Source organism: Caretta caretta, chromosome 2 (genome assembly GCF_965140235.1).
Source record: "Caretta caretta isolate rCarCar2 chromosome 2, rCarCar1.hap1, whole genome shotgun sequence".
NCBI classification, from domain to species: Eukaryota; Metazoa; Chordata; order Testudines; family Cheloniidae; genus Caretta; species Caretta caretta.
In genome coordinates this window covers 6,790,528-6,815,806 of record NC_134207.1, presented here as the reverse complement: position 1 = coordinate 6,815,806, position 25,279 = coordinate 6,790,528, and the positions used below count along the sequence as shown (strand labels likewise).

General features: G+C 48.4%; 1 protein-coding gene across 11 annotated transcripts in view; it reads left to right on the top strand.

Moving 5' to 3' along the window:
* Window positions 1–25,279, top strand: part of ADGRB1 (adhesion G protein-coupled receptor B1) — a 378,079-nt gene that overhangs the window by 230,406 nt on the left and 122,394 nt on the right. For all 11 annotated transcript variants that reach the window (XM_075124906.1, XM_075124905.1, XM_048841798.2 and 8 more), the window contains 2 exons: window positions 3,551–3,653; window positions 4,899–4,942. In XM_075124906.1, the coding sequence (XP_074981007.1) occupies window positions 3,551–3,653; window positions 4,899–4,942 (147 nt within the window). The remainder of the gene's footprint in view (window positions 1–3,550; window positions 3,654–4,898; window positions 4,943–25,279) is intronic.

Genomic DNA, 25,279 nt, shown 5'->3' with positions numbered 1-25,279 from the left:
TGTGAATGGACACTGTCCCTGACGCCAGTGCTGGGCATCGTGCAGCACCTGTCACAGGTGGAAAGAGCTGGTGAGTGAACCCTTACATCCCACTCATCAAACAAATTCTCAAATCCTTGCCTTGCTGCCCAGACTCAGATAGGACAATAGGACAGCTGCGGGGGAGGCCAAAGAGTTAATAGTCCCCTCTTTCCCTGGCACACTCCCTATGTCAAGGTTCCTCCCCCACTCTGAACTCTAGGGTACAGATGTGGGGACCTGCATGAAAACCCCCCCTAAGCTTATCTTTACCAGCTTAGGTCAAAACTTCCCCAAGGTACAAAATATTCCACCCGTTGTCCTTGGATTGGCCGCTACCACCACCAAACTAATACTGGTTACTGGGGAAGAGCTGTTTGGACGCGTCTTTCCCCCCAAAATACTTCCCAAAACCTTGCACCCCACTTCCTGGACAAGGTTTGGTAAAAAGCCTCACCAATTTGCCTAGGTGACTACAGACCCAGACCCTTGGATCTGAAGAACAATGAACAATCCTCCCAACACTTGCACCCCCCTTTCCTGGGAAATGTTGGATAAAAAGCCTCACCAATTTGCATAGGTGACCACAGACCCAAACCCTTGGATCTGAGAACAATGAAAAAGCATTCAGTTTTTACAAGAAGACTTTTAATAAAAAATAGAAGTAAATAGAAATAAAGAAATCCCCCCTGTAAAATCAGGATGGTAGATATTTTACAGGGTAATTAGATTCAAAAACATAGAGAACCCCTCTAGGCAAAACCTTAAGTTACAAAAAAGATACACAGACAGAAATAGTTATTCTATTCAGCACAATGCTTTTCTCAGCCATTTAAAGGAATCATAATCAAACACATACCTAGCTAGATTACTTACTAAAAGTTCTAAGACTCCATTCCTGTTCTGTCTCTGGCAAGAGCAGCATACAGACAGACCCAGACCCTTTGTTCCTCTCCCTCCTCCCAGCTTTTGAAAGTATCTTGTCTCCTCATTGGTCATTTTGGTCAGGTGCCAGCGAGGTTACCTTTAGCTTCTTAACCCTTTACAGGTGAGAGGAGCTTTCCCCTGGCCAGGAGGGATTTCAAAGGGGTTTACCCTTCCCTTTATATTTATGACACCCTATTTCCTCCCCTCAAGGAGGTGCTGAATGCCCCCACCTCCCTGGATCTCAGTGGGCGCTAAGGGCACTCAGCATTGGGCAGGTACAGGGCATATGATTCAAGAGCAGAACTGTGGCATCGAAATCTCCTCCCCATGATGGATTTTTACCCAATCACCCCCACTCTCCCTCACCGTGGTGAGCCATTTCGGGTCGCCGTGTTCCTGACAGATCTGGGGCTGCGTGCTTGGGAGAGGAGCTGCCTGCCACACGGTGCCATTCGAGAGCAGTACTGCTCAAGACGGGCTCGGGGAGTGGAGCGGAGCGGCACGGATGGCTGCACATGTCTGCAGCATTCCAGGCCTCTGCAAAGTGCCTCGGGGCACTGAAGCTTTTGTGCTCAGCAATGGCTTTTCTTTTCCTCTCTATTTTTTTTTTCTTCTGAGGCTGGTACTGAGGCAGTAAATTAAGCATCCTAAGGCACCTTCTAAATCTGTTCTGGACTGATTAGTGTGAGCCCATTTACCATAAACGCCAGGGCATCTCTCCTCGCTGATAATCATTTAAATACCTACAGATTTAGCGCTGGCAGTGGCGGGTGGCTAGCGAATTAGAATTAGTGAGCAAAGGGACTGTATTCTGTAATATCTTCCATTACAGCGCTGGGAATGAGACTGGAAGGGCAATAACCATCCTGGGCGCAAATGATATTTCAGCTTGCACTGGCTGAGTGGTGAATAAGCTTTGCTAACCAGCTTCCGCAGGCGTTTCTGCCAGGGCATTCTCCCCTGGGTCCTGATTTACGACATTGCTTAATTAAGGCCAGTTTCCTTTAAACAATGCACAGCCCTGAATCTCCTGTGGCTGTATGGAAGAAATGCTGGATCAGAGGAAAAGTCCTTCATTCCTCTCCAACAGCGATGTTGCAAGGAGATAGGAATAGCCCCAATAATGTACTTAGTTGTGCAATACCGTACTATAGAGTAACTGTCTTCCTGACCCCAACTGGTGATCAGTCTGTTTCCTGGGAGCAGGAGGAATAAGGATCAGATTTTGTTTTCAGTAACGCTGGTTTAAATCCAGAGTCACTCCATTTAAATAAAATTAAATACACCACAGATGTACCCTGGTAAATAACAATGGCTAGTCTTATTCATGTATGGGTCTCCTCTCTATTGACTTGCCTTGATTATCTCCTGGAGCAGTGAGTTCCACAGGTTAAGCACACATAGCATTAAAGACATTTATTTTTAACTATTTTAAATTTCTTCTTGGATCTCACAGTTCTTGGATTGTTGTGGCCTTGGAGCTGGGGTTTATAGGAGATCCACCCTGAGAGAGGACTGGCATTCCAAATGGAGGCCCTTGGTACCAAAGCCACAGTCGGGAGTTAAAGTGGGCGGCAGGACAGAGGGAGTCAAAGGGTTAAAAGTCTGACCCAGTCACTCCAGAGTAGAAGCTAGCTGCCCAAAGCCTTTCCCAATCGTTATTGGGTAAATAGAAAATAAGACCCTGATGAGAAGCAAACGATTTCAAACATGCCTGGGATAAGTGAGAATCAGAATGGGGAGGGAGTGTTTCCTAATGGTCAGTGCAGTGATGACTGGGAGTGTCCTGGGATCTATTCCCGGCTGTGCCACCATGGGCAAGTCTCTTAGGCAAGTGTTTTCAGACGTGGTTGTCTGAAGGTAGATGACTATGGATTCACCTGAGCACTGCAGCTCCCGGCTAGTACATGAGGACCACGATTCACTTCTGATTTTACGTGCCCAACTCGGGACACCTTAAAGGGGCCTGATTTTCAGAAACGTCTGATCCCCCATCCTCCGAGAATCAGGCCCCTTTATGGCATCTCCAACTGGTACCCCCCAAATCACGAGTCACTCGTGAAAATGTCAGTCTAGGCACCTAACATTAGACACCCCAGGCTGAAAGTTTTGCCCTCTGACTTCTCATCCAGTCCAATAAAAGCTTTTACCTCACTCCCCTTGTTTCTCTATTTTTCCATCTATCTGAGGACAACACTGTACACGCCCGTTACCCAAGGCGAGGTGAGGGTTCATGGATTCAGCGAAGGGCTTTGAGATCCGGGGGTAGCTGGTGCTACTGAAGTCCCAGGAGAAGGGCTAATGCAGCCGCCCGAGTCAGTGCCAGGGAGTTGGTTGGTTAGAGCGAGCCCTGCTATCCCTGCTATGTAGAACGCGGCTCTCGTTCCAGAGGGAGCTCAGTGGAGCTGGCAGAGGCTCCGGAACAGCAGTGGGGCGGGGTCTGTCAGCAGGAAGTGCCTTGGATGCTGTCTACACGGATTGGACCGATTCCATTCCTAGCCTACTGCTATGGTCATAGCTGGGCTTATTTCAGGTAGCCCAGTGGGACTCTCTCTGGGTAACTGTCTCCATCCTCTTTAAAGTGCTGGTTTCCTTCTCTCCCCAGGAACGCCACGGTGCTGAACTCCAAAGTCATCTCTGTGACCGTGAAGCCGTCTCCCCGCACTCTGCTCACGCCCCTGGAGATCGAGTTCTCCCACCTGTACAATGTAAGTCCCCTGCCCTCGGCGTCAGGAGTTACGCTCTTGGTTTGGGTGTCGACAATAGCATGATGCCGAGCAGGCCTCTCTGGAGGGGATGGGCTGTGAACATCACCGCCAGACCCTTTGTCGTCTCCTAGCCCAGGCTCGTGGGTCACAGGTCCGGCGCAGTGAAATTAGGTTGGCGTTGGTGTCCTGCTGTCACTCCCTCCCCATGATTGTCCTTGGGAACTTGGACTGCACAGTGAAACTCACTACAGGGAACACAACCCAATTCCCTAACCCAGAAGGCAGGCGATGTAACAGTTAGTGCATGGGACCAGGACTCAGGAGACAGGGGGTCTTGTTCCAGGATTTGACTCCGATTCACCATGGGACATGGCAAGTCACAGCCTCTATGGGCTGCGGTTTCCCTGCTCAGAAGATGAGACTAATGATACTGACAGTCTCAAGGCAGAGGCTTTATTCATGAATGTTTGCAAAGGGCTTTGCAATTCTCAGGCAATGCTAGAGAAGTGCGGATTGCTGTTTTCATTGGCACTTTAAAAGCAAGTCCATTGCCAGATCAGGATATCTGAGTCAGGCCTTGGATGCACAGGAAGGGTATTTACATGTCTAAGAGCCAATCTGTGCCTCCAGTCTCCCAGTCTGGATGTCCCCTTACAGCCCCCGCATGGGACTCCTGCATCCTGCAGGGGGGGGAGTTTCGAAAGCGCTCAGCATCGGCCTGGCTCGAGCCCTGATGCAGGCAACGGTAAATCTCCCGTTGTCGTCAGTTGGCATCAAGGGCATGTGGCATCTCGCCAGAGGTTCCCCCCCAGGATCGACTCATACCGCAGACACACGGTCCTGCTTCCATTGCAGCCCATGGACTTCAGCGGGAGCAGGACTGAGGCTAGCGAGAACAGGCAGCCCTGCAGCTCCAACAAAAGAGGGTCAGATATGATTCTGGGTGGGGAGAAGAAGGGGAGGATCTATCAGACAATGAGCCACGCTCCCTTCTTGATGCTCTGATGACTGTGAGTGTGATCACTGGGGAGTGGTACAGTCCACTTCTCCCCTGGCCTCTGAGCCACAGCAGAAGATGGCCATGCAGAGAGCACATGTCTAGGACTGCATGTTTGGAACGCCACTGTGTGTTAATGCCATGTTCAATGCCATGCCCATGTCAATTCTGGAGATATCCTTTTGGCAGCACAGCCGTAATCTCCTTTTCTTTCCCTTCCCACCCCTTTCTTCTTCCTCTCCTGCCAGGGAACCACCAACCAGACCTGCATCCTGTGGGACGAAGCCTATGTGTAAGTCCAGCTGGTTTTGATTTGCTCTCCTCACCTCTGGAGCACGTTAGCTTTGGGACTTGGCAGGGTGTGTCTGTTTTGGGAGGCAGCTGATGAGATGTCACTGTCTCGGGCCCCTCACTCTCACCATTCAGCTCTGTCTGGCTTTGTCTGTCAGCTTCCTTGGCAAGGGAAGGTGAGATTTTTCTCCCACTTCCCTCAGCAATTTCCATTCACAGCCTTGCAAGCAGGCTCCAGATAAGGACCTGCTGCTAGTCCGTTACTTTCTTTGTCAGAAACATCATGGAGATAAGTCATATATTTGAAGGCTGTAGATCACTTGTTTTCAGAGTGTGACCCAGATTCTGACCCACTGATGTTCTGCAGAATGCTTCCAGTCTCTCCATCGAGCTGTGTCTGTCACCACGGTGTAAAGCCTCCAAGCAGTGATGAGAATAGCTTCCCGCTATGAGAGAGGCAGTTGCATTTGCCATGGGAGCTTTGGGGACTGGCCATAAATTTTCAAAAGCGGCCTCGGATTTTGAGTGCCTCTATTTTTGGGGTGCCCAGGATGAAGAATGTTGAGCCTGACTTTGCAGAGGTGTTGAGCCAGAATTGTAGGTGCTCAGCACCCTCTGAAAGTCAGTGCAAGTTGGGCACCGAAAAAGTCCAAAATTAGAGGCCAGTTTTGAAAATAAGGCTCAATATATGGAAGTAGGTGGTGCATTGGTCTGGTGTGTTGGGATGAGTCCTCTGAGGAATCATGTTATCTGTAGCCCTGTCCGGGTCTCTCTTAGGGTCTCCTGATGTGTTGTTGTTCAGCTAAGTGAAAAACCTGATAGTTGCCACAGGGAATTGGGACTGACAATTTGGGAGAGGAGGTTTCAGTCAGAGCATCTTTATCATAAGAAGTAGCTGGTGAAAAAAATGTCTTTGATTGTGAACAAACCCAAAAAGAATCAGAAACATCTCACTCACTGGCACTTTTTGCCACTTCTCTGGTTTATTTTTGTGTCTCAGTCTGCTGGTCGGTTGGTTTCATTTTCTGTTTATAGTCAGTTTCACTCGGGTTCAAATGCGCTGGTACAAAGCTCTGTATTTATTAGTATTATTTATTATCATCATCTTGAAAACAATTCTGATCTTCCCCCATTAGGCTCCATTAAGTCACATATACTTAGGCACATTTGCAGCTGGCTGATACACTTCTGGTTGGACAATGATTAGCACAAATGAATACACAGGCTAAATCCGATGAACCCAGTGATGCCTTCAGGCACGTCTGTGAAATCACCCCAGTGTACCTCAGGGCAACCTGGAGCTGAAGTGGACAGTGTAGCCCTGATGTGATGAGATGGGAGGGCTGCTGTGGCGTTTCAGTTAATATGCTCCTGGCGGGCCAGCAATGCCACCTGTCGGCATGGCAGAGGCCTGAACAACCAAATGGGGCTGATCCTGGGACCAAATGCGGCTGATCCTGGGAAGGGCTGCATCAGTGCAGGTATCGTGGTTGTTCTGTTACGGACCTGGAGACTCATGGGACAGGGCCAAGAATTAGAACGCGGAAGAGCTAGAAATTGGAAGCGGCAGGGACAGCCATGAAGCCGAAGGCAGCCGAGATGGGGGCAGCGTTCAAGGCAGTATTGTTCTCTCAGACAGCCTTTGGGGTCTGGCTCCCTGGTCCATCCAGGTGCTTCAGATCACGGCCCACCAAGTGATCAGACCAGAACAGTTTGTTCTACTGCCTGTCCTGTCTCTTGTCAGCTCCTATGTTAGCGGTGTTTTCATCCGCCACACCAGATCATGTGCCGTTAGCTAAGCAGGCGTGCTCTAGGTGCTAACGTGGGGGGGTCTGTTATCAGTACTATATTCCAGAACCTCCAACAGATTTGTTGCCATCCGGCTGGAAGATTGTTTCTCAGGCCCTGGTGCATTGTGTTTTCATCCAAGGGCATTTTAAAGCCAAACTGGTGAAAAGTTCCAAGAAGTCTACAACTGGAGGAAATTCCAGAGCTAGATCTGCCTGTGTGCGCGCCGACAGAAGGAGCTGCGAAGCTGTTTGTGTCACGTTTTCAGGCTGGTTTGCTGCCCTTGATGACGCCTGGGAAAGTTTCTGCGGTGGGAGTATTCTCCAAGTAACCCCTGTCCTCTTGTGTCCTTGAGGCTTGACCCTTCACCCCAAACTTCAGCTGAACTCCTGAACTTCAAAGGGTTTGGACAGCTGTTTCTGACAATGGTATTGTTTGCAGCAAAGACTCCTGCATTGTTTCCCTGGCTCTGCTAATGAGTACAATAGTTGTGTGACCTCAGGTTAATACTTCCAAAGTTAGCTGCTTGTTCATGGTATAGGCAGCATGTACCAGGTCTCTGATAACGTAGCAGCACCAAAAAGGTTAATCAATCTACTGTACAGTCTAGCACTTTGATTGTGTTTTAGATCAAGCCCAAGAATTGTTTTAAAGGAAAAGAAAATCCCCATAGAGCAGGTGCTGAAATTCACTCTGATGCAGCTACAGCCACTGAGGGTTTTCTGTGCATAGACTGCAGCTGCTGCAGGCACCATAGACTAAAGGAATCACACTGTGTGACTGCTTCTCTTACAGGCAATAGGTAATTGATTGTCGATGGGTGGCCAGTGGTCTGAGTTTGGTTAGGAGCATACTTTGGGAAAGGTGGTTGCTTTCAGTGTGGTAGAGGCATGGTCCGTTGGTGTGAGCCCCGAGCTCAGAGCCAGGAAAGCCTGAATTTTAACCCTGCCTCTGACGCAGATTCTCACTGTAGCCTTGGACAAGTCACTGCATCTCTTTTCCCCCTCTGCGTTAATAGGGATAATGGTACTGGGTGGTCTCACAGGAGTGCTGTGCAAGTGTGAAAGTATAAGGAGGGTCTTGTAGTAAATGCACTGGGCTGGGCATCAGGACACCTGGGTTCAATTCCTAGCTCTGCCAGATACACCCTCTGTGACCGTGGACCAGTCATTCAATCTCTCTGTGCCTCAGTTGCCCATATGTGCAATGGGGATAATACTACTATTTCCTTTCTCTCCCCCTTTGTCTGTTCAGACTGCAAGCTCGGGAGGGATCGGGACTGTCTCTAAGCATGTGTCCTAGAGTTCCAGGCCAGAGGGGAGCGCTAGATCACCCAGGCTGCAGGCCACCACCACCACCCTGTACCCACACACTAAATGCAACCGCCAAAATCAGACCAAGGTATCACAGCCCACAGGAGACTAGACTGTTCTGTGCCACCTGCAGAGAATAGGAGGGACCGAGGTGCACCTGAGGCCCCCAGAGTGGCAGGAGAATGATTCAGTGAAATATACCCAGTTAATCCTGCCAAGTGACCTGCACTCACATGCTGCAGAGGATGGCAAAAAAACACCCATGGTCACTGCCAGCCTGAGCCGATGGAAAATGCCTTCCTGACCCCACGTGTGGTGATCCGTTAATGTCTGCACAGCACCTAGCACCAGGGGCCCTGATCTCAGTGAAGGCATCTAGGTGCTATTGGAATGTGAACAATGTGTGTGACCCACAACAGGTTCTGTCTTGTGTAAATTCCTTTTTAGTGCTCACGACCAGGGTGCTGGTGGGGTCTCAGGGGTACTGTGCAGGCTGGCCTGGGTGACCTGCTTCTCTTCCTCCTCTCAGATGTCTTCGATCAGCTGGGAGTAACTTGGAGGACTCTTGCTTCTCCATTAGGCGAAGCGTGATACGGATCAGTTCATTATATAAAGTCCCTCTTGAACTTTGGGCTGTCACTTAAGAGCCACTTCTCCCTTCCCGGCAGCTCTCTGTAGTAGCTTCTCCAACCCCTGTAAACAGGCTGAGACCTTCTCACTTTGCTGGCTGACACTGGAACTTAAAATGTAGGCCCTCAGCTCCCCACGTGTGACTGAGGGCTGCCAGGCAGTCATTTCTGCTAACCCCGGGGTTATGGATTTTCAGGGTACGCACAATATCAATGGCTGGGCCCCCGATACTCTCTACTGTAGACGCTTTCACTTTTCTGCATCCGGTACCTGCCCCTCCTGCAGCATTTCAATGGCGTCGTCTAATCATGAGTCAAACCCCAGGCCCCTAGGTACCGTGCCCTCAGAAAATGCCCCTCCCTTAGGATAGGGGGCTGACTCAGCATTTTCCAAGCTTCGCTCACATGTCAAGATTGGGGCAGCTGGTCTTTCTTTGGCTCAGGAAGTGGACAACTCCTTCGCCAGTGTTCATCCTGTGAATCAGGAGGCTGTGGGGGCTGGATCCCTGAGACTGCCAGCTTCCATGCCTATTTCACTCGGGACTTGCGAGGGTTTCTCAGCTCCTGGCAGCTCGCCTATTGCTGCAGGGCACCATCCTCGCTCCTAAACATAAACTCATGTGCCTTGCTTCTCCCAAAACATCCTAGAGTTATGTAGAGGGTGGTTTTGACTGACTCCTCATTGTGGGCCCCTGACACCCCTGTTGTTGGAAGAGATTTCTTGGGGTCTACACACATCCTCTTACACCAGTACTCCAGCAGGGGGCTAGAGGGTCTGATCGAAAGCCCATGGAAGGCATTGGAAAGACTCCTCTTGACTTCAGTGGACTTTGGATCAGGTGCTTAATTTGCCAAGAAAGGAAAGGCAGATAGAGATTCCCTGGGAGATGTTTCACTGGGGAAGAAAGGTGTGCTCCTGACAAATGCAAACGCTCTGGGCCCACTTCTGCTTCCCACTACATGCATAGGACTTCCCCCGGCTTCAGGGCAAAATCGGCATGAGATGAGCCCCCCAGAGCAGTAACCTAGGAACAGCTCATGGGCAGGGGAGTTAAAACAGTCACATATCGCTGATCTACAGCCTGCTTCTACCTACCCTGGGTGCTCTAGTCATGGGCACATAACAATGCAGAGCGAAAGAGAGAGAGGTAAGGCATGATTCTGAAGGGTGCTGAGCACCCGACACAGCAGCTGAAATCAGTGGGAGCTGTTGGTGCTCAGAATCAGGCCAATAATATAGGGAGAAGGACAGACACCAAAAATAATTGATAGATATTTGCAGTATTGCTGTATTTAGCGGTGACACTTTGAGTACCTTCCCCAGACCTGAAGAAGAGCTCTGTGGAGCTTGAAAGCTTGCCTCTTTCACCAACAGAAGTTGGCCCAATAAAAGACATCACCTCACTCACCTGGTCTTTCATAGATAGATAGATAGATGAATGAAGAGGGCATGTATAGGGATAAGTAAGTAGGTAGCTTGCTTGAGGGGTTGTATGGGGATAGATATGTAGCTAGCTCGAGGACTTCTTTGAGGATGGCTAGGTAGATAGACAACCATCTCTTTCTGGCGGATGCTAGTCTTACATCCTTGCCCAGTGTTCAAAGAAATCCAGCTCACTTTATTCCCCTCTTTATTCCAAGCAAGCCAGCAGTCAATGGTCTTTTGGGTTTATACCTGCAGACTTGGTGACTTATCAGGTACCCCTTCAGGCTCGTCTGAAAAATCAAAAAAATCTCCCTGCTAGAGTCCTTGCCTAAGGCACCAGCCAGCTGAGCTTTAAAACACAGCCAAAGCCAGACAGTGGCCCTTTAAAGGCCACTTAAAATCCATGGACCATGAAGGGTTGAACCGTAAAATTGCAATTAGAGCAGACAATTGTCATCTGTGTATCTGCTTCCCCAAGATGGAGTTGTTAGGCAGGGCACTTTAAATAATACAAAAAAAAATCCAGGGTTTGTTCATTTGCATTTAGATAGATATTTAATCTTGTATTATTAATAACGGATTTTTGATTTATTAATCCTAGCCCGTTTGGGTGACTGTCTGCGAGGCCCACTAGTCACCCACCCACCCAGCTCCCACTGGGGCCCCAACCCTTCACTTGAAGCATGAAAGGGGAGAAGATCACATGCTAATTTTTGTTGTGCTTGGTGCAGCGAGTGTGATTAATGAGCTTGGCAACAGCTGGGTAAATTGAAAGCTGAAGTTGCGGAATGATTTGGGCTTGGCTGGCTTTATTCCAGGGGCATTCATCTGAAGTAATTATTAGCTGCTTAGCAGCACTGTTCAAGTTAAAATTGAGGCAGGTTCTTCTCTCTCTTGCTTTCTAAGACGGGACACAGGTTGCTGATGGATGGAGTCATCATGGATTCTGTTCATTGTCTTCTGCATTCAGGGAATTTACTTTCCACCTCCCTTTGCTCCTCCTTTTTAGTGCCTTCACCGCCACAGCTGCAGAAGGGCAGTGAGAAGGAAACCGCTGGTGCTTACATTTCCATGGCCAAAGTATCAGTGGGCTGGCAGTGTTGGTTCCCGGTACCGCTGGGGACTGGGCACCAGAACTCCTGGGTACGACACCCGGCTGTGCTGCAGAATGGTTCTTTGATCCTGGACAAGTCACTTAGGGACCCCTTCTTCCCCCCTTCCACTGGTAGTCTGACTACACGAGGAGTAAAGCACTGCTCTGTGTAAGAAAGGGTGGCAGAATGAAGCCCTGACTTTCCGGTGCCTCTGTTTTCCCAGCCAGTGAGTGGTAAGATAATAACGACTTTTACAGAGTTGCTGGCAGGCTTAAAAAAATGTTTGTAAAGTGCTTTGAAGGTAAGGTGCGCTAGGTGTGCATGGTTTTAGTTCAAGGACGCTGTCATCTGTCCTTGGGGAAGATCCTCTGTTCCAATACTTAAAGCCTTTAACCTATATAACTTTTGGAATGCGGATCTTCCTTTTACGAAGGTCCCTCCAGTGGGCTAAGGTTAGGCATTTATAGGAACAAGGGCAGCTCCGCAGCTCGGCGAGCTAAGAGAAAAATATCAAACCTGTGTCCTCCAGAGCCTGGGGTCAGGAAGAAATCTGACCCCGTGGTTCAGTATTGTACCAGGTGTTTTATGCAGCTGCCGGAGGAGATGGACACGATTAGGGGTCTAGAACACATGACTTATGAGGAGAGGCTGAGGGAGCTGGGATTGTTTAGCCTGAAGAAGAGAAGAGTGAGGGGGGATTTGATAGCTGCTTTCAACTACCTGAAAGGGGGTTCCAAAGAGGATGGCTCTAGACTGTTCTCAATGGTAGCAGATGACAGAACGAGGAGTAATGGTCTCAAGTTGCAGTGGGGGAGGTTTAGATTGGATATTAGGAAAAACTTTTTCACTCAGAGGGTGGTGAAACACTGGAATGCGTTACCTAGGGAGGTGGTAGAATCTCCTTCCTTAGAGGTTTTTAACGTCAGGCTTGACAAAGCCCTGGCTGGGATGATTTAACTGGGAATTGGTCCTGCTTCGAGCAGGGGGTTGGACTAGATGACCTTCAGGGGTCCCTTCCAACCCTGATATTCTATGATTCTATGACCATCAGCCTGTTCTGGTTCGGAAATGTATATCTTCTGAGATATAGTTCAGAGCCCCTGATAGAGGCCTTGAACACGGGTTCTTTTCAAATAGTAACTTCGCTGAAGTGCAGACTTGTGTTCCCAATCCTTTCGGAGGGTGGGAGCACAGGGCTGGAATAAGAGCGGGTGTTACAAAGTAGAATTGAGGTGCCTTGGAAGATCGGTGTGGTGTAATCATCAGAGACAGTGTAGCTCTGGGACGGGGTATGTCGGTAGAAATGAGCGGAGCCCCATAACGGGACTGGCAGGGGATGCAGTAGGTGAGGCTTGGGGGGCATTGGCAGAGGGGAGGCTGGGACCAGAGTAGCAAGAGGCACAGCACAACAGGTTTCAGAGTAACAGGCGTGTTAGTCTGTATTCGCAAAAAGAAAAGGAGTACTTGTGGCACCTTAGAGACGAACCAATTTATTTGAGCATGAGCTTTCGTGGGCTACAGCTCACTTCATCAGATGTTTACCGTGGAAACTGCAGCAGACTTTATATACACACAGAGAATATGAAACAATACCTCCTCCCACCCCACTGTCCTGCTGGTAATAGCTTATCTAAAGTGATCAACAGGTGGTCCATTTCCAGCACAAATCCAGGTTTTCTCACCCTCCACCCCCCCACACAAATTCACTCTCCTGCTGGTGCTAGCCCATTCAAAGTGACAACTCTTTACATAATCAAGTCGGGCTATTTCCTGCATAGATCCAGGTTTTCTCACATCCCCCCCACCCCCATACACACACAAACTCACTCTCCTGCTGGTAATAGCTCATCTAAACTGACCACTCTCCAAGTTTAAATCCAAGTTAAACCAGAACATCTGGGGGGGGGGGGGTAGGAAAAAACAAGAGGAAACAGGCTACCTTGCATAATGACTTAGCCACTCCCAGTCTCTATTTAAGCCTAAATTAAATGCAGGAAATAGCCCGACTTGATTATGTAAAGAGTTGTCACTTTGGATGGGCTAGCACCAGCAGGAGAGTGAATTTGTGTGGGGGGGTGGAGGGTGAGAAAACCTGGATTTGTGCTGGAAATGGCCCACCTGTTGATCACTTTAGATAAGCTATTACCAGCAGGACAGTGGGGTGGGAGGAGGTATTGTTTCATATTCTCTGTGTGTATATAAAGTCTGCTGCAGTTTCCACGGTAAACATCTGATGAAGTGAGCTGTAGCTCACGAAAGCTCATGCTCAAATAAATTGGTTAGTCTCTAAGGTTCCACAAGTACTCCTTTTCTTCTTACAGCACAACAGGTCAGTCATGAGAGGCATTGGCAGAGTTCTGCTGGGATCTCAGAAATTAGCACGTGTTTGCAAGACAGCCCCTTCAGCCTATCAAGTACAGGCCGTGGAATCTCCAAAGGAAAAACCATACCTATTTTGAAGCTGCCTGAATGCATAATTGCCTGTGTAATGTATGTCATCTGTTGGAGCAATCCTTGTCTTCAGCAACAACCCCTGTCCCCAGAACTCCCTTTTGTGTAATGATGGGCTCGGATTTAACCCCCGATGACAGGAAGCAGGGTTAGCCCAGTGCTGGGTGCTTTAGAAAACCCCACGCCATGTGTCTTGGAGTGGGAGCAGCAGGGAGCACCCCAATTAATGTTACACAATTGTTTCCATTCTTGCACCCTGTTGTAGCTGTCGAAAACTTGCACTGTTGGGGCTGAACTTTGGGCGGTGGGTTTTTGTGTTTGAAGTTTAAGTGTGTTGTACAGTGCCGTTCTCCCCCTTCCCCGCCCCCCGTGCCATTGCATAGAGGATATGGGTTGTTATGGATGTCAGCTACAGAGCTTTAGCAGCTTCTGTTTTTAGCTCTGGAGGTCCCTGGTCAGTCCCTGGTGTGTCAGCCAACAGCTCTGATACCTTTGCTTTGGAGGTGTTTGCTTTGGAGTCGATCAGGCTAGGACCTTTGAAAGTATATCCTAAGATTCCTAGATTCCAAGGCCAGAAGGAACCAGTGTGATTATCCAGTTTGACCTCCTGTCTAATACAAGCCAGAGAACTTCCCGCAAATAATTCCTGCTTGGACTATCTTTTAGAAAAACAGTCAATCTTGGTTTAAAAAATGCCAGTCCACCACCACCCTTGGTAAATTGTTCCAGTGGTTATTGACCCTCACTGTAAAAAATGTATCCCCAGTTTCCAGTCTGAACTTGCCTAGCTTCAGCTTCCAGCCATTGGATCTTATCATACCTGTCTCTGCTAGACTAAAGAGCCCATTAGCATAGATTGTTCCCCATGTAGGTACTTATAGACTATGATCAAGTCACCTCTTAACTGCTTAAATCTGTCACTATAAGGCATGATGTCTAGGTATTTAATCATTCTTGTGGCTCCTCTCTGAACCCTCTGCAATTTATCAACATCCTTCTTGAATTGTGGGCACCAGAACCAGACACAATATTCCAGCAGTGATTGCACCAGTACCAAATACAGAGGTTAAATAACCTCTCTGCTCCTACTGGAGATTCCCCTGTTTATGTATCCAATGATCGCATTACCCTTTTGGCCACAGTGTGTCTACACTGCAATTAAAAACCCGCAGCTGGTCCACAGCGTAGTCGTTCAGGCTCGGGCTGGAGCCCAGGCTCTAGGACCCTGTGAGGAAGGAGGGTCCCAGAGTGCAGGCTGCAGCCCAAGCCTGAATGTCTACACCACTTATCCTGAGCCCCTTAGCCCAAGTCAGCTGACATGGGCCAGCCAAGGGTGTCTGACTGCAGTGTAGACATATCCAGGGTTGCCCTCCTTCACAGGAACCAGCCTTCCCGTCTCCTCTCTGTGGCTTCTCTCCCTGAGTGACCCCTCTCAGCTTCTTTATAAGGCCCAGGTGTCGTGTTATCACCTGAGCCTTTTCATCCTGCCCTCTCTGGCTGACAAGTAACTACCTAATTACCACCCAGGTGAAGTGTATATGACTAACTGGGCCTTTAACCGTTTCTCGTGTATGACTGGGGCTTTACCCCACCACACCATGTTAATTGTGTTACCCTCCTTTAATTCTTATTAATCAAGCCCTATATCAGCCACTCCAGTATCTTGCCTTGATTTGCTATCAGACAGACAGGTTCAACATTTTCCAGGTCATCCCATTTGCCCTTCTAAAATATTGGCACATTAACTTTCCTCCAGTCTTCTGGAACTTCGCCGGTGTCCCAAGACTTACTGAAAATCAATATTAACAGTCGTGTTTGCTCCTCGGAGCTCTTTTAAAACTCTTTAATGCAAATTACCTTTTTTGCTTTATTATTGATAATTCTACCATTTCCATCTAGCAATGGACCTGTATCGTTGTTAGGATTCTTTTTGTTCCTAATATACTTTAAAAACTCCTTTTGATTGTCCTTAACTCTGCTGGCCATAGAGTTCTCCTTGTCTCCCTTTGCTTCCCCTATCAATTTTCTACAATACTTACGTTCTGGTTTACAGTCATTACTGTGGACTTCCCCTGTCTTCTATTTGTTATATCTTGAATTTGTATTTTTCATAGCTGTCTTCACTTCCGCTCTAAAACAGATTAGTTTTTTAACCATTACGGCCACCTTTCTTGACTATGGGATTGTGGCTTTTGAGGCATCTAGTAAAATATTCTTGAATAATTCCCAATTTTCATTCACATTTTTCTGTTTAAATTCTTCCTCCCAGTTGATTTGGCTCAGAATAGGGTTTTCAGCTTTGTAAACTGACCCTTTTAAAGTACCAAGTATATCTATCACTCTTTTGAATGTTATTCTGTTTGCACATTACCAATATGTTCAAGTCATGACACTTGTACCATTCCTTTTTAGTTCGGGTGATCAGTTCCTCTTATCTGACAAGGTAAGCTCTCATGTAGAGTTCCCCTGTGTTGGAGGCAACACTTTTTGAGTTCGGAAATTGTCATCTATAATATTTAGAAATGCCGAGGATGTTTTAGTACTGGCAGCAGGAGAGCTCCAGCATCTGTCACTCAGATTGAAGTCCCTCATGATCTTGCAGCTTCCCCCCATCCCCTTCCACACAGATGCTTACCCAGCTGTCTAACCACGTGCAGTAGATGGTTTTTGTAAAGACCAGCTCGCTGCTGAGCCTGCTCCCCCCCCCCCGCCCCCGCCATTGTTGGTGAATGGGGAGTGGGTGAGGCTGGGCGGAGGCTCTGCTTCACCTCCTGCGACATGTCAGCCACCAGCTATGAGCTGGCATGGAGAGTACAGCCATTCACTGCCAGCAATAGATCCCTACACCCCAGAGCAACGGGAACAGACACGATTCCTCTCCTGAATTACCCTGGCGGTGGCTGCAATCCAGCCCTAAGCCTGCCAGGCATGGAGGAGGATTCTCTGTGCATCCTAGCTGTGGAGTGGAAGGTCTCTTCAATTACATGGCTGCTGGTTGGGCAGCGTCACTGGGGCTAGGGCTGTGTAATGGGCTCAGGAGATGAGGGAGAGATAGGACGTGGCCAGGTAACAGGAGACTGTACTGCAAAGGATAAAGCCGAGTGGGGCAGTGTGAAGGCTGCATATGCAGCCTCCTCCCCACAAATTCCCTCTGAACTCTGCCTGGCTGTGTTATATATTGGGGGGAAAAAACACCCCCTTGCCCCTAGGTGGAACCTACAGCAGCCTGCTCCTCACACCAGCTGTTAGCACTCTAGCTTTCAGCCCCAGCTGCAAATGCTGCCTTCTTCAGAGGACTTGGGAATGCCGGAGGACATCTGCACTACCAGTAGCAGCTGCTGCTGTCCCAGTCAGCTCAGCGGATGGCTTGCTCTGGGAGCCGCAGGTAGACCTGATGTCATGGTGCTATTGAGGAGAGAGGTGATCTGGTTAAAGCAGAACTCAGGCAAGGGGGAGCATGAGAAAACGTCTGCCTAGGTCCTTCCACAGCATTAATGAGTTGACCCTCACAACAGGTGAGGAACTAAGGGACAGAGGAGGTAGGGCCTGGTTCCTCAAAGGTATTTATTGGCGCCTAATTCCTATTGATTTCAGTGGAAATTGGGCACCCAAAAACCTAGGAAGAGCCGAATGATTAGCTGAAGGCTGCACAACAGATTGGTGACACAGCTGGGATTTGAACCCAGATCTCCAAGGTTCCACTCCCGTGTCTTTAGCGCAAGACCATCCCTGCACTTGGGGGGGGGGAGGGGTGTTGTTAGTTGAATGAGACAGGTGCTGCCAGAGAGAGACCAAATGTATGAGGTCAGAACTTTTCTTGGCCCCTCTTCTGTTGGTGAGAGAGATGCACTTTCGAGCTTACACCGAGCTCTTCTCCAGCTCTGTGTAGCTCATTGAAAGCGTGTCTCTCTCACCAACAGAAGTTGGTCCAGTAAAAGATCTGACCTCATCCACCTTGTCTCTCTCATATCATGGGCCAAACACAGCTACACCTAGGCTGACCAGATAGCAAGTGTGAAAGATCAGGACAGAGGGGTGGGGATTAATAGGCACTTATAGAAGAAAAAGCCCTGAATATTGGGACTGTCCTCATAAAATTGGGACATCTGGTCATCCTAGCTATACCAATGCTGCAAAGAACAGGTGCTGCCAGTCAGCGGAGCCTCAGTTGCCTTGTTAGCATGACTTGAGATGTACAATATAAACCACCGCTCACAAATATGGGTGAGGAAGGCGTCCTCGGCTTACCTTCCAGCCTGGAAAGGAGCGACTCAGCCCCTGCTTAGCTAATCTTCGCTCGCCAGCATTGTCCCAGGGGCTGGGAATGGCCTACAACAGTGGTTCTCAAACTTTATTACTGGTGACCCCTTTTACATAGCAACCCCCCTTATAAATTAAAAACACTTTTTAATATATTTAACACCATTATAAATGCTGGATGCAAAGTGGGGTTTGGGGTGCAGGCTGACAGCTCGTGACCCCCCATATAATAACTTCACAACCCCCTGAGGGGTCCTGACCCCCAGTTTGAGAACCCCTGGCCTACAAGAAGAAACTGGGTTTTCTCTATCGCCTTTCCTAGGTCAGGCTGTAGGAGAACCAGGTGCTGCACAATACAGGGCATCTGCTGCCTGCCAAATGTACCACAGTGAATGGCACTAGGCAGAGGGGAAAGTGGAGATGGGGAAGGTTTCAAAGGGTCTGAATCAAACACTCTTGTCTCCCCCTGCTTCCCTCCAAGTCATTGAGTGAGAGCAATTTCCTCTCCTCTTCCCCATTCCGGCGTGACCCCTCTCAGCCCCCTTCCTGGGCTGTGCAGGCCAAGCCAGCCCTGCTGATTCTTGGCTGGTTAGCAATGCAGCGAGCCAGCTGGCTGGCTTGTTCCGTTCAACAGCCCCATGCCATGGCCTCTGTTCAGCATGAGCGGGGCTCTGGTGGCTGGACTCACCACTCAGATCACAACAGCGCAAAAGCAGGTGGCTGGTGGAACGGAGCCCTGCTTCTCTCTCTCCAGTGCTGCCTTTGTTGCAGCAGGAAGCTGAGTGCTTCTCCCCACCTTGGCCACGCTCTTGAGTGGGGCCGGGCGAGGAAGGGCTATTTTTATGAGGCACTTGGGAAGCATCCAGCGTTTGGGCCTTGGGTATCCATTTGCGCCAGATATATGGGGCTCATTGAGGGTCGCCAGGCTTACGGGTCACGTCACCCCTTTTGCTGCACAGAGCCATAAGGGTCATCTGGGAGGGCCCCAGTGACTGGCTGCCAGAAGGAATAAATTAGCTCCCATAATTCAATGGGAGGAGGCCTGGAAACCTTCCCCTTAAGGGGCAGACGGAGGTGGAGGGCATCTCGTTGAATGGGGCAGGTTCGCTGATGGGTTTCCAATGATTAAAGGCCGTGACAGTGCATGGCAATGGCATGGCTGAGGGCACACTTGCATGTGCCTGTGTGTCCATGAGCAGATGGATGTGTGTGTGGGGGGGGGGGGGGGGGCATTGGCCTGTGTACACAGGTGTGTGTGCATGTCTGTGGGTAGCTGCATAAGCCAGGATGCATGTGTGTGCGCACTTGTGGATCTCCAGGTACGTGGGGCATGCATGCCGGCTTGGTTATTCAGGTGTGAGCGTGCGCTCACATGTGCATGCACATGTGGGCGTGTGCGCAGGTGTAACGCCGACAGACCCCGGTCGTCAGCAGGCAGGATCGAATCTGGGACTTCTGGAGCTAAATGCATAAGTCTCTATTGCGTGAGCTAAAAGCCCTGTGGCCCTTAGCTAAGGCTGTAGCAGACTCATTCATCTCTAAGTGGTCTCGGTGCCACCAGATGGGACAGAGCACCGCACCCAGGAGGTGCGTGGGTTGCACGGGCCCATGTGTGCAGGAGAGTTCAAGGTGTGCAGGGGCGGGGGGGACATGCACCTAGGTCTGTGTGCATGCATATGTCCTGGTGTGGGCATCTGGATAGCTGTATGTGTGCACAGGCGAGCGTCCAGGCATGCATTATGCGTGCGCTCCTGAGAGCGTGTGTGTACATGGGCCTGTCCCTTTGATGTGTGTCCTTAAGGTGCAGTGTCCTTTTCCTCCCAGCCCCTTGGTGGCTCCGAGGGATCAGTTGTGTTGTCACACACTCCCCTGTGGCTTCATGTTTGAGAAGAATCAGGCCAGCTGATTATGTTCTGTGGCACGGGATGGCAGCCCCAGCTGTCACTTGCCTTTCTCAGCCTGGGCCAAGAGGGCAGAAGCGTGCGAGGGAGTTGGTTCAACGAGGGGAAAGGGAGGCTCTGACTGTTCGCGAGCTCTGGTGCAGACGGCACTGGTCTTCTGCATCTTGCTCGGACCTCATTGTTGCCTGTGCGGTTTACCTGGTATGTGCTGGGAATTTGTAATCCGTTGCAGGCTGCTTTTCAATGGTCTCTGTGTGACGGTTGTGAGTGCTGATTCACAGCCTCAAGTGCTGCCAGGCACAGCCATTCAGAGCCGAAGAAAAGGGGACTGGGAGAAAACTGCATCCCTGCCCTCATGAGTTTTAACCTCTAACCACTCAGTAGCCAATGCAATTCATATGTAAGGCATACTTAAGGCAGCCTGAGGCCCCAGTTCTGGAAGGTGCTGAGCACATGCAACTGCCATTGGCTTCGGGGGAACTGGGGCTGCTCAGCACCTTTTTCTCCATCTCACATACAGGCGAAAGTCTCCAGGGGCTCAGATTCAAGAATAAACTCATTCAACTTCCATGTGTTTCATTTTAGTTGTGAGCCTACTGTATTCATGCCAGGAACCCTGACCTACACAAGGAGTCTGGTCAGATTCAGTGGGACACGTGTGAGTGCAGATTAGTGATTTTAGGGCTTAAGGAGCCAAGGCTCTGTTTGCTAATGACCAAAGCTCTTTGCGTGTATTTACATGGAGGCTCTGAAATCCAGACCCCGGCACCCACTAGCAGCAACACCAGGGTTTCCTTCCTTCCAAGCCAAATGTCACCGCCTGTCTCATCAGTGGCCACACTGCAGTTGTTACATTGCAACCAAATCCCCAGGTCCTACAACCCTGCACTTCAGAGTAGCTCCGATCAAGAGCAGGGCTTCACAGCTCACCTCATCTTTCTGGGCTGAACCAAACCCTCAGATCCAAACACCCCCAGCTTTGGGGAAGACCTGGTCCATGTATGATCCTTCACAGCTTAGCCTTGTCTCTCCCATGAGCTGAACACAGCAGAGGAGCCAGCACTGGAATGAGCTAGATCCCAGGAATGGAATGACCACATCGACCATAGGGAAAGGCAGTGTAATCTAGGAGCCTGAGCCGAGGTCCTAAATCCATAGTGCCCTCAGTTTGATTCCTGACGCTGTTTGAATGTGAAGGCTTAGACATGTCACGTCCCTGTGTGTCTTTGTTTCCCCTGCATTTGCTCACCTTCAGTTTGGGGTTCGGGTCAATGCAATTGAAACTGCTGAATTTCACCTTGTTTTCCAGTAAATCCCTGAATTTCACATAGTTTCACTCCAGAACCACAAATTAACCTAGGATTGGGCCAGGTTTGCTCTAAAAACTCATGTACAAGTGCAACTGGGACTAGACCTTTCATTCTTTAGCTCTAAAACCACAAGCCTCTACCGGTTGAGCTAAAGAAGAGTGCTCTTAGTTCCTTTATAACAGCGGGTCCCTTATCTTCTCTGTGGACCAGCCACTAGGGGGCAATATCACATACTCATACACACAACGACACTACAGTACGTTATGCTGGAATACAGTTCTATGAAGGTGAAAAGAAAAGACAGAACCAACAAAATAAGTTTTTCTTTCATTATAGGCATTAAATACATCTTTCATAATAGTGAAGACAAGTCTAGGCTAAAGTCCAAGGAGACAGAGAAATGTTTACAAAAGCCATGTCTGTTTGGTTGTGAATGTACAGAGGGGGCAAGTGGTGTGGATAAATCTGATCTTTCCACACAAACTGCGAGCAAAATTTCTGGATGGTCTGGAAAAGCGTGCATTGTTTTTTTTTTAATGACTTCTTTTTCTTTTGTTTCTGCTTGTCCTGCTTCTGGTTAGGAGCCTGGAATAAAATCTCCTGTTAAACCATCACAAGAAAGGGTGCCCTGGGAAATGAGGATACTTGGCATCTAATCTTCTCTCAATCATTAGCTTACTGTGTGATCCCAGGCAACTTGTGTCACTGCTCTATGTCTCAGTTCCCCTGTCTAGAATATGGCAATAATAATATTGAGCAACCCCTTCAAAATGCTTTGAGATCTAGCAATGAAAAGCTCTATATAAGTGCTAATTATTATTATTCAATTATTATTTTTGTTACTTTATGATCTGAAGTTGTGAACGTTATGATCTGAACTTTATTTTACAATTCAAACCTTGTTAGCTTTGCCCATCACATCTTATTTGCTATTTGAATAGTGGCAAGCAACACAATCCCTATTCTATTCTATTCTATTCTATTCTATTCTCATAGAACCCAAGTCTGACTTTTCAGATTCAGAACCCAATACAATCATTAACTAACTGAAACCTAAAATAACACAACACATCACACAACATAATATAACACAGCAGACCATGTATTCTGATAGCTACATTAGCTTAAAAGTGGCTTCTTAGATGAATGGCAAAGTAGATTAGAGAATACATGCATCAGTGAGCCAGTTCTGACAGCTGGATCAATATCTAGCCCCAGCAGGCTCTTGCTACCACAGGGAAAATAGCTGTCTGGCAGCTGACCTATTGCTGGGGAGCGTGAATGCAAGATCATCAAAACGTACAGTGTGGGCACGTCCGAGTTCTCTTAGAAGGGAGAAAGCCTAGTAGACAAAGCCCTTAGCCCCGAGACAGAGAGAATGAATGCTTGGTGCTGAAAGGACAGTTCCTCTTTGCCCTGGTCACTGTATTTATTGGAATTCACTTTAACCCTCAGTCGATAGCTATAGGAAGAAATATAACTGGCACAGTGAGACCAGAAGGCCTCATTAAGGGCTCTGAGAGGTAACGCTGCATGTAATGATTTTCAAACTTGTCAAGGCCCTTTCCGATGCTTTGCAAATACTTTGATCCTATTACAATAATGACTACCTGAATGATGCGTATTAATCTTCCTGAGCTGGCCTCTGCTTCAGGCTAAAGCTGCCGCTCAAGGTTGTTTAACGTACACCCTCCACATTCGTATGACAGTAAATCTGGCAGCCTGGATCTGCCGCTTGTCCCTCGGTAAGAGCAATGGAACAAATCCATCCCCGAAGTAACACCGCTGCGGCCAATGGAGTTACAGTAGGGATGAGCGTGGCCCCGTGCGTGCCTAGATTTAATCTAAGATACATCTGCACATAGTTGCTCTCTGATGTTGTTATGAATGGAGGCAGCTGGCTGGCTGGCAAAGATTCCAGTTCTTTGCTATCCAGTCTCACCAACTTTGTGCACTAGACTCACAGCAAATTTGCCCAGGTTACAATGCTAGAAATCAGCAATAACAATAATACCTAGCTCCTGTGATGTGTAGATTTCAAAATATCATTATCCCGATGTTTTAGACAGGAAAACAGGGACAGAGCCCAATTCACCTGCTGTCACCCAGAAAGCTGGTGAAAGAGCCGAGAGAAGAACACAAGTCTCCTGGTCCAGGGCTCTATCCACTGGGCCCCACTGCCTCCTGTAGTAGGAAGAGAGCCTGAGACATGAGCCCTTGTATTAGAGGCCTGGTAAGAGGCAGGGCCTTCTTACAGAATGTAGTAAGAACAGGGCTAATATTGCAGACACACATAAAAAGTACTAGTTACAAAATACGCAAATGCATTTTGATATTAAGTGGTACCAGAAGACCCTGATATCAAGGACGGTACAAAAACATTCCCCAGGAATTACAGGAACACACTGAACCCTTCTAAAAGATAAGGTTAGGATAACAGTACGTAATAAAAAAGTTTTAATTAAACCAACATGTACAAGGTGATAACTAGCCACATCAAGAGGCAGTGACTAACTATGTGAGAGGCAGTACTAACTTGTTTGTATTAGGGTATAAAGATGTACCTCAGAGGAAGTATCTTTGTACAGCCAAGGGGGGAATGGAAAGTCCCGCCATCTACTGAGCTGCATCCATTGTTATGGGCATACATGTCTTAGTATCCTCATAGAGTCTACCAGGTGGTATTACCGTGCTTTGCTAGCAATAAACCTGTCCTCGTGCCTTCGTACCTTAACCGAACTTGTGGCCATTGGGCGGTTCGCTCAAAGTCTGTTGTGCCGGCTATCTGCGCTGAGCTGATGCAGCACACAGGAAGAACACACACACGCAGCTGAACATGTAACCACACTAGTAGACCTCGAGCGAACCGCCCAATGACCACAAGATCCTCCCAGGTGACTTGATGGAAGTTACTCATACCCTTCGCTAAGAGAACAGGGCATCCTGAAATTACAGGGGGGAAAGCATCTGGGGAAACATTGCTTTTGCTTTATTTATTAAATTTAATTCTTATTATTTAATAATAGACCAAACCCTCAGAAACTCTGAGTATCTGCTGACTACATGCAGCGTTCCTGGGAGGCAGTGAGAACTACAGGGGCTCAGTACCAAGAAGGATTTGGCCCATGATAATAATTAATGGTGTAATATTCTTATCCTAGTTATTTATTTTAATCTGTAACTCCTGGTGCCAGATATGCAGCTGATGTTTTGCCAAGTGACATTTGCAGCTCAAGGGTGGCACAGAGCACCTGAAATATACATGGGGAAATCTCTGACTCTGAGCTGCAAATAAGGAACCTGATCCTGCACTTGGATCTGTGGGTCTGTGAGCAGGCCGTTTACTTCCCCATGGGCAGACACTTCCTCGGACAAGGAGCTCATTGAAGTCACCTGGGCTCTGCACAATCACAGGGGAATGACTGCACAGATCTCACTGCAGGATCAGAGCCCTAGCTGGGAACAGAGACATGGTCTCAGCTTTATATTTATGGGGGAGGGAAGACATTTCTGCCAAGTTTTACAGATAAGGAGTTATTCACTAATGCAAACAATCTGGGAACAAGCACCAACAGGATGATACGAAGGGATGAAACATACACAGAAGAGCCAAATCCTCAGCTGGTGTAACTTGCCATAACTCTCCTCTCTCCCTCCCCCAGAGGGGCCAGAGCAGAGGTGACTGGAAATTTGTTCAAGCTTGGCAGCTTGATCCCCTGTCATAATCAGGACCCTACTCAGACTCAGAGACATACAGGGTGAAGATCTGTGCTATATCTGACTACCCAAGGTACTTATATGTCCCATAGTATCGGAGCCCCTCAGAATCTTTAATGTATTTATCCTCAACATCCCTGTGAAGCAAGGCAGTGCTATTATCCCTGTTGTACAGATGGGGAAACTGAGGCACAGAGCAGTTAAGGCCCATATTTTTAAAAGGATTAGATGTTGCTGTGCTCAGTGTCACTACACCTAACTGATTTAGGAGACAAATCCAATTTTCAACAGGGATTTAGGCACTTAAGAGTCTAGCTCCCATCGACTGTCAATGGACTTTAGTGTCCAGTCCAGTGCTCTCACCACTGGCTCTGGTTGAATATGAAAGTTCTCTTTTTGCTTTCCTGACCATGGTGATGCTTCAAGGAAATCAATCGCAAGGGGCTTAC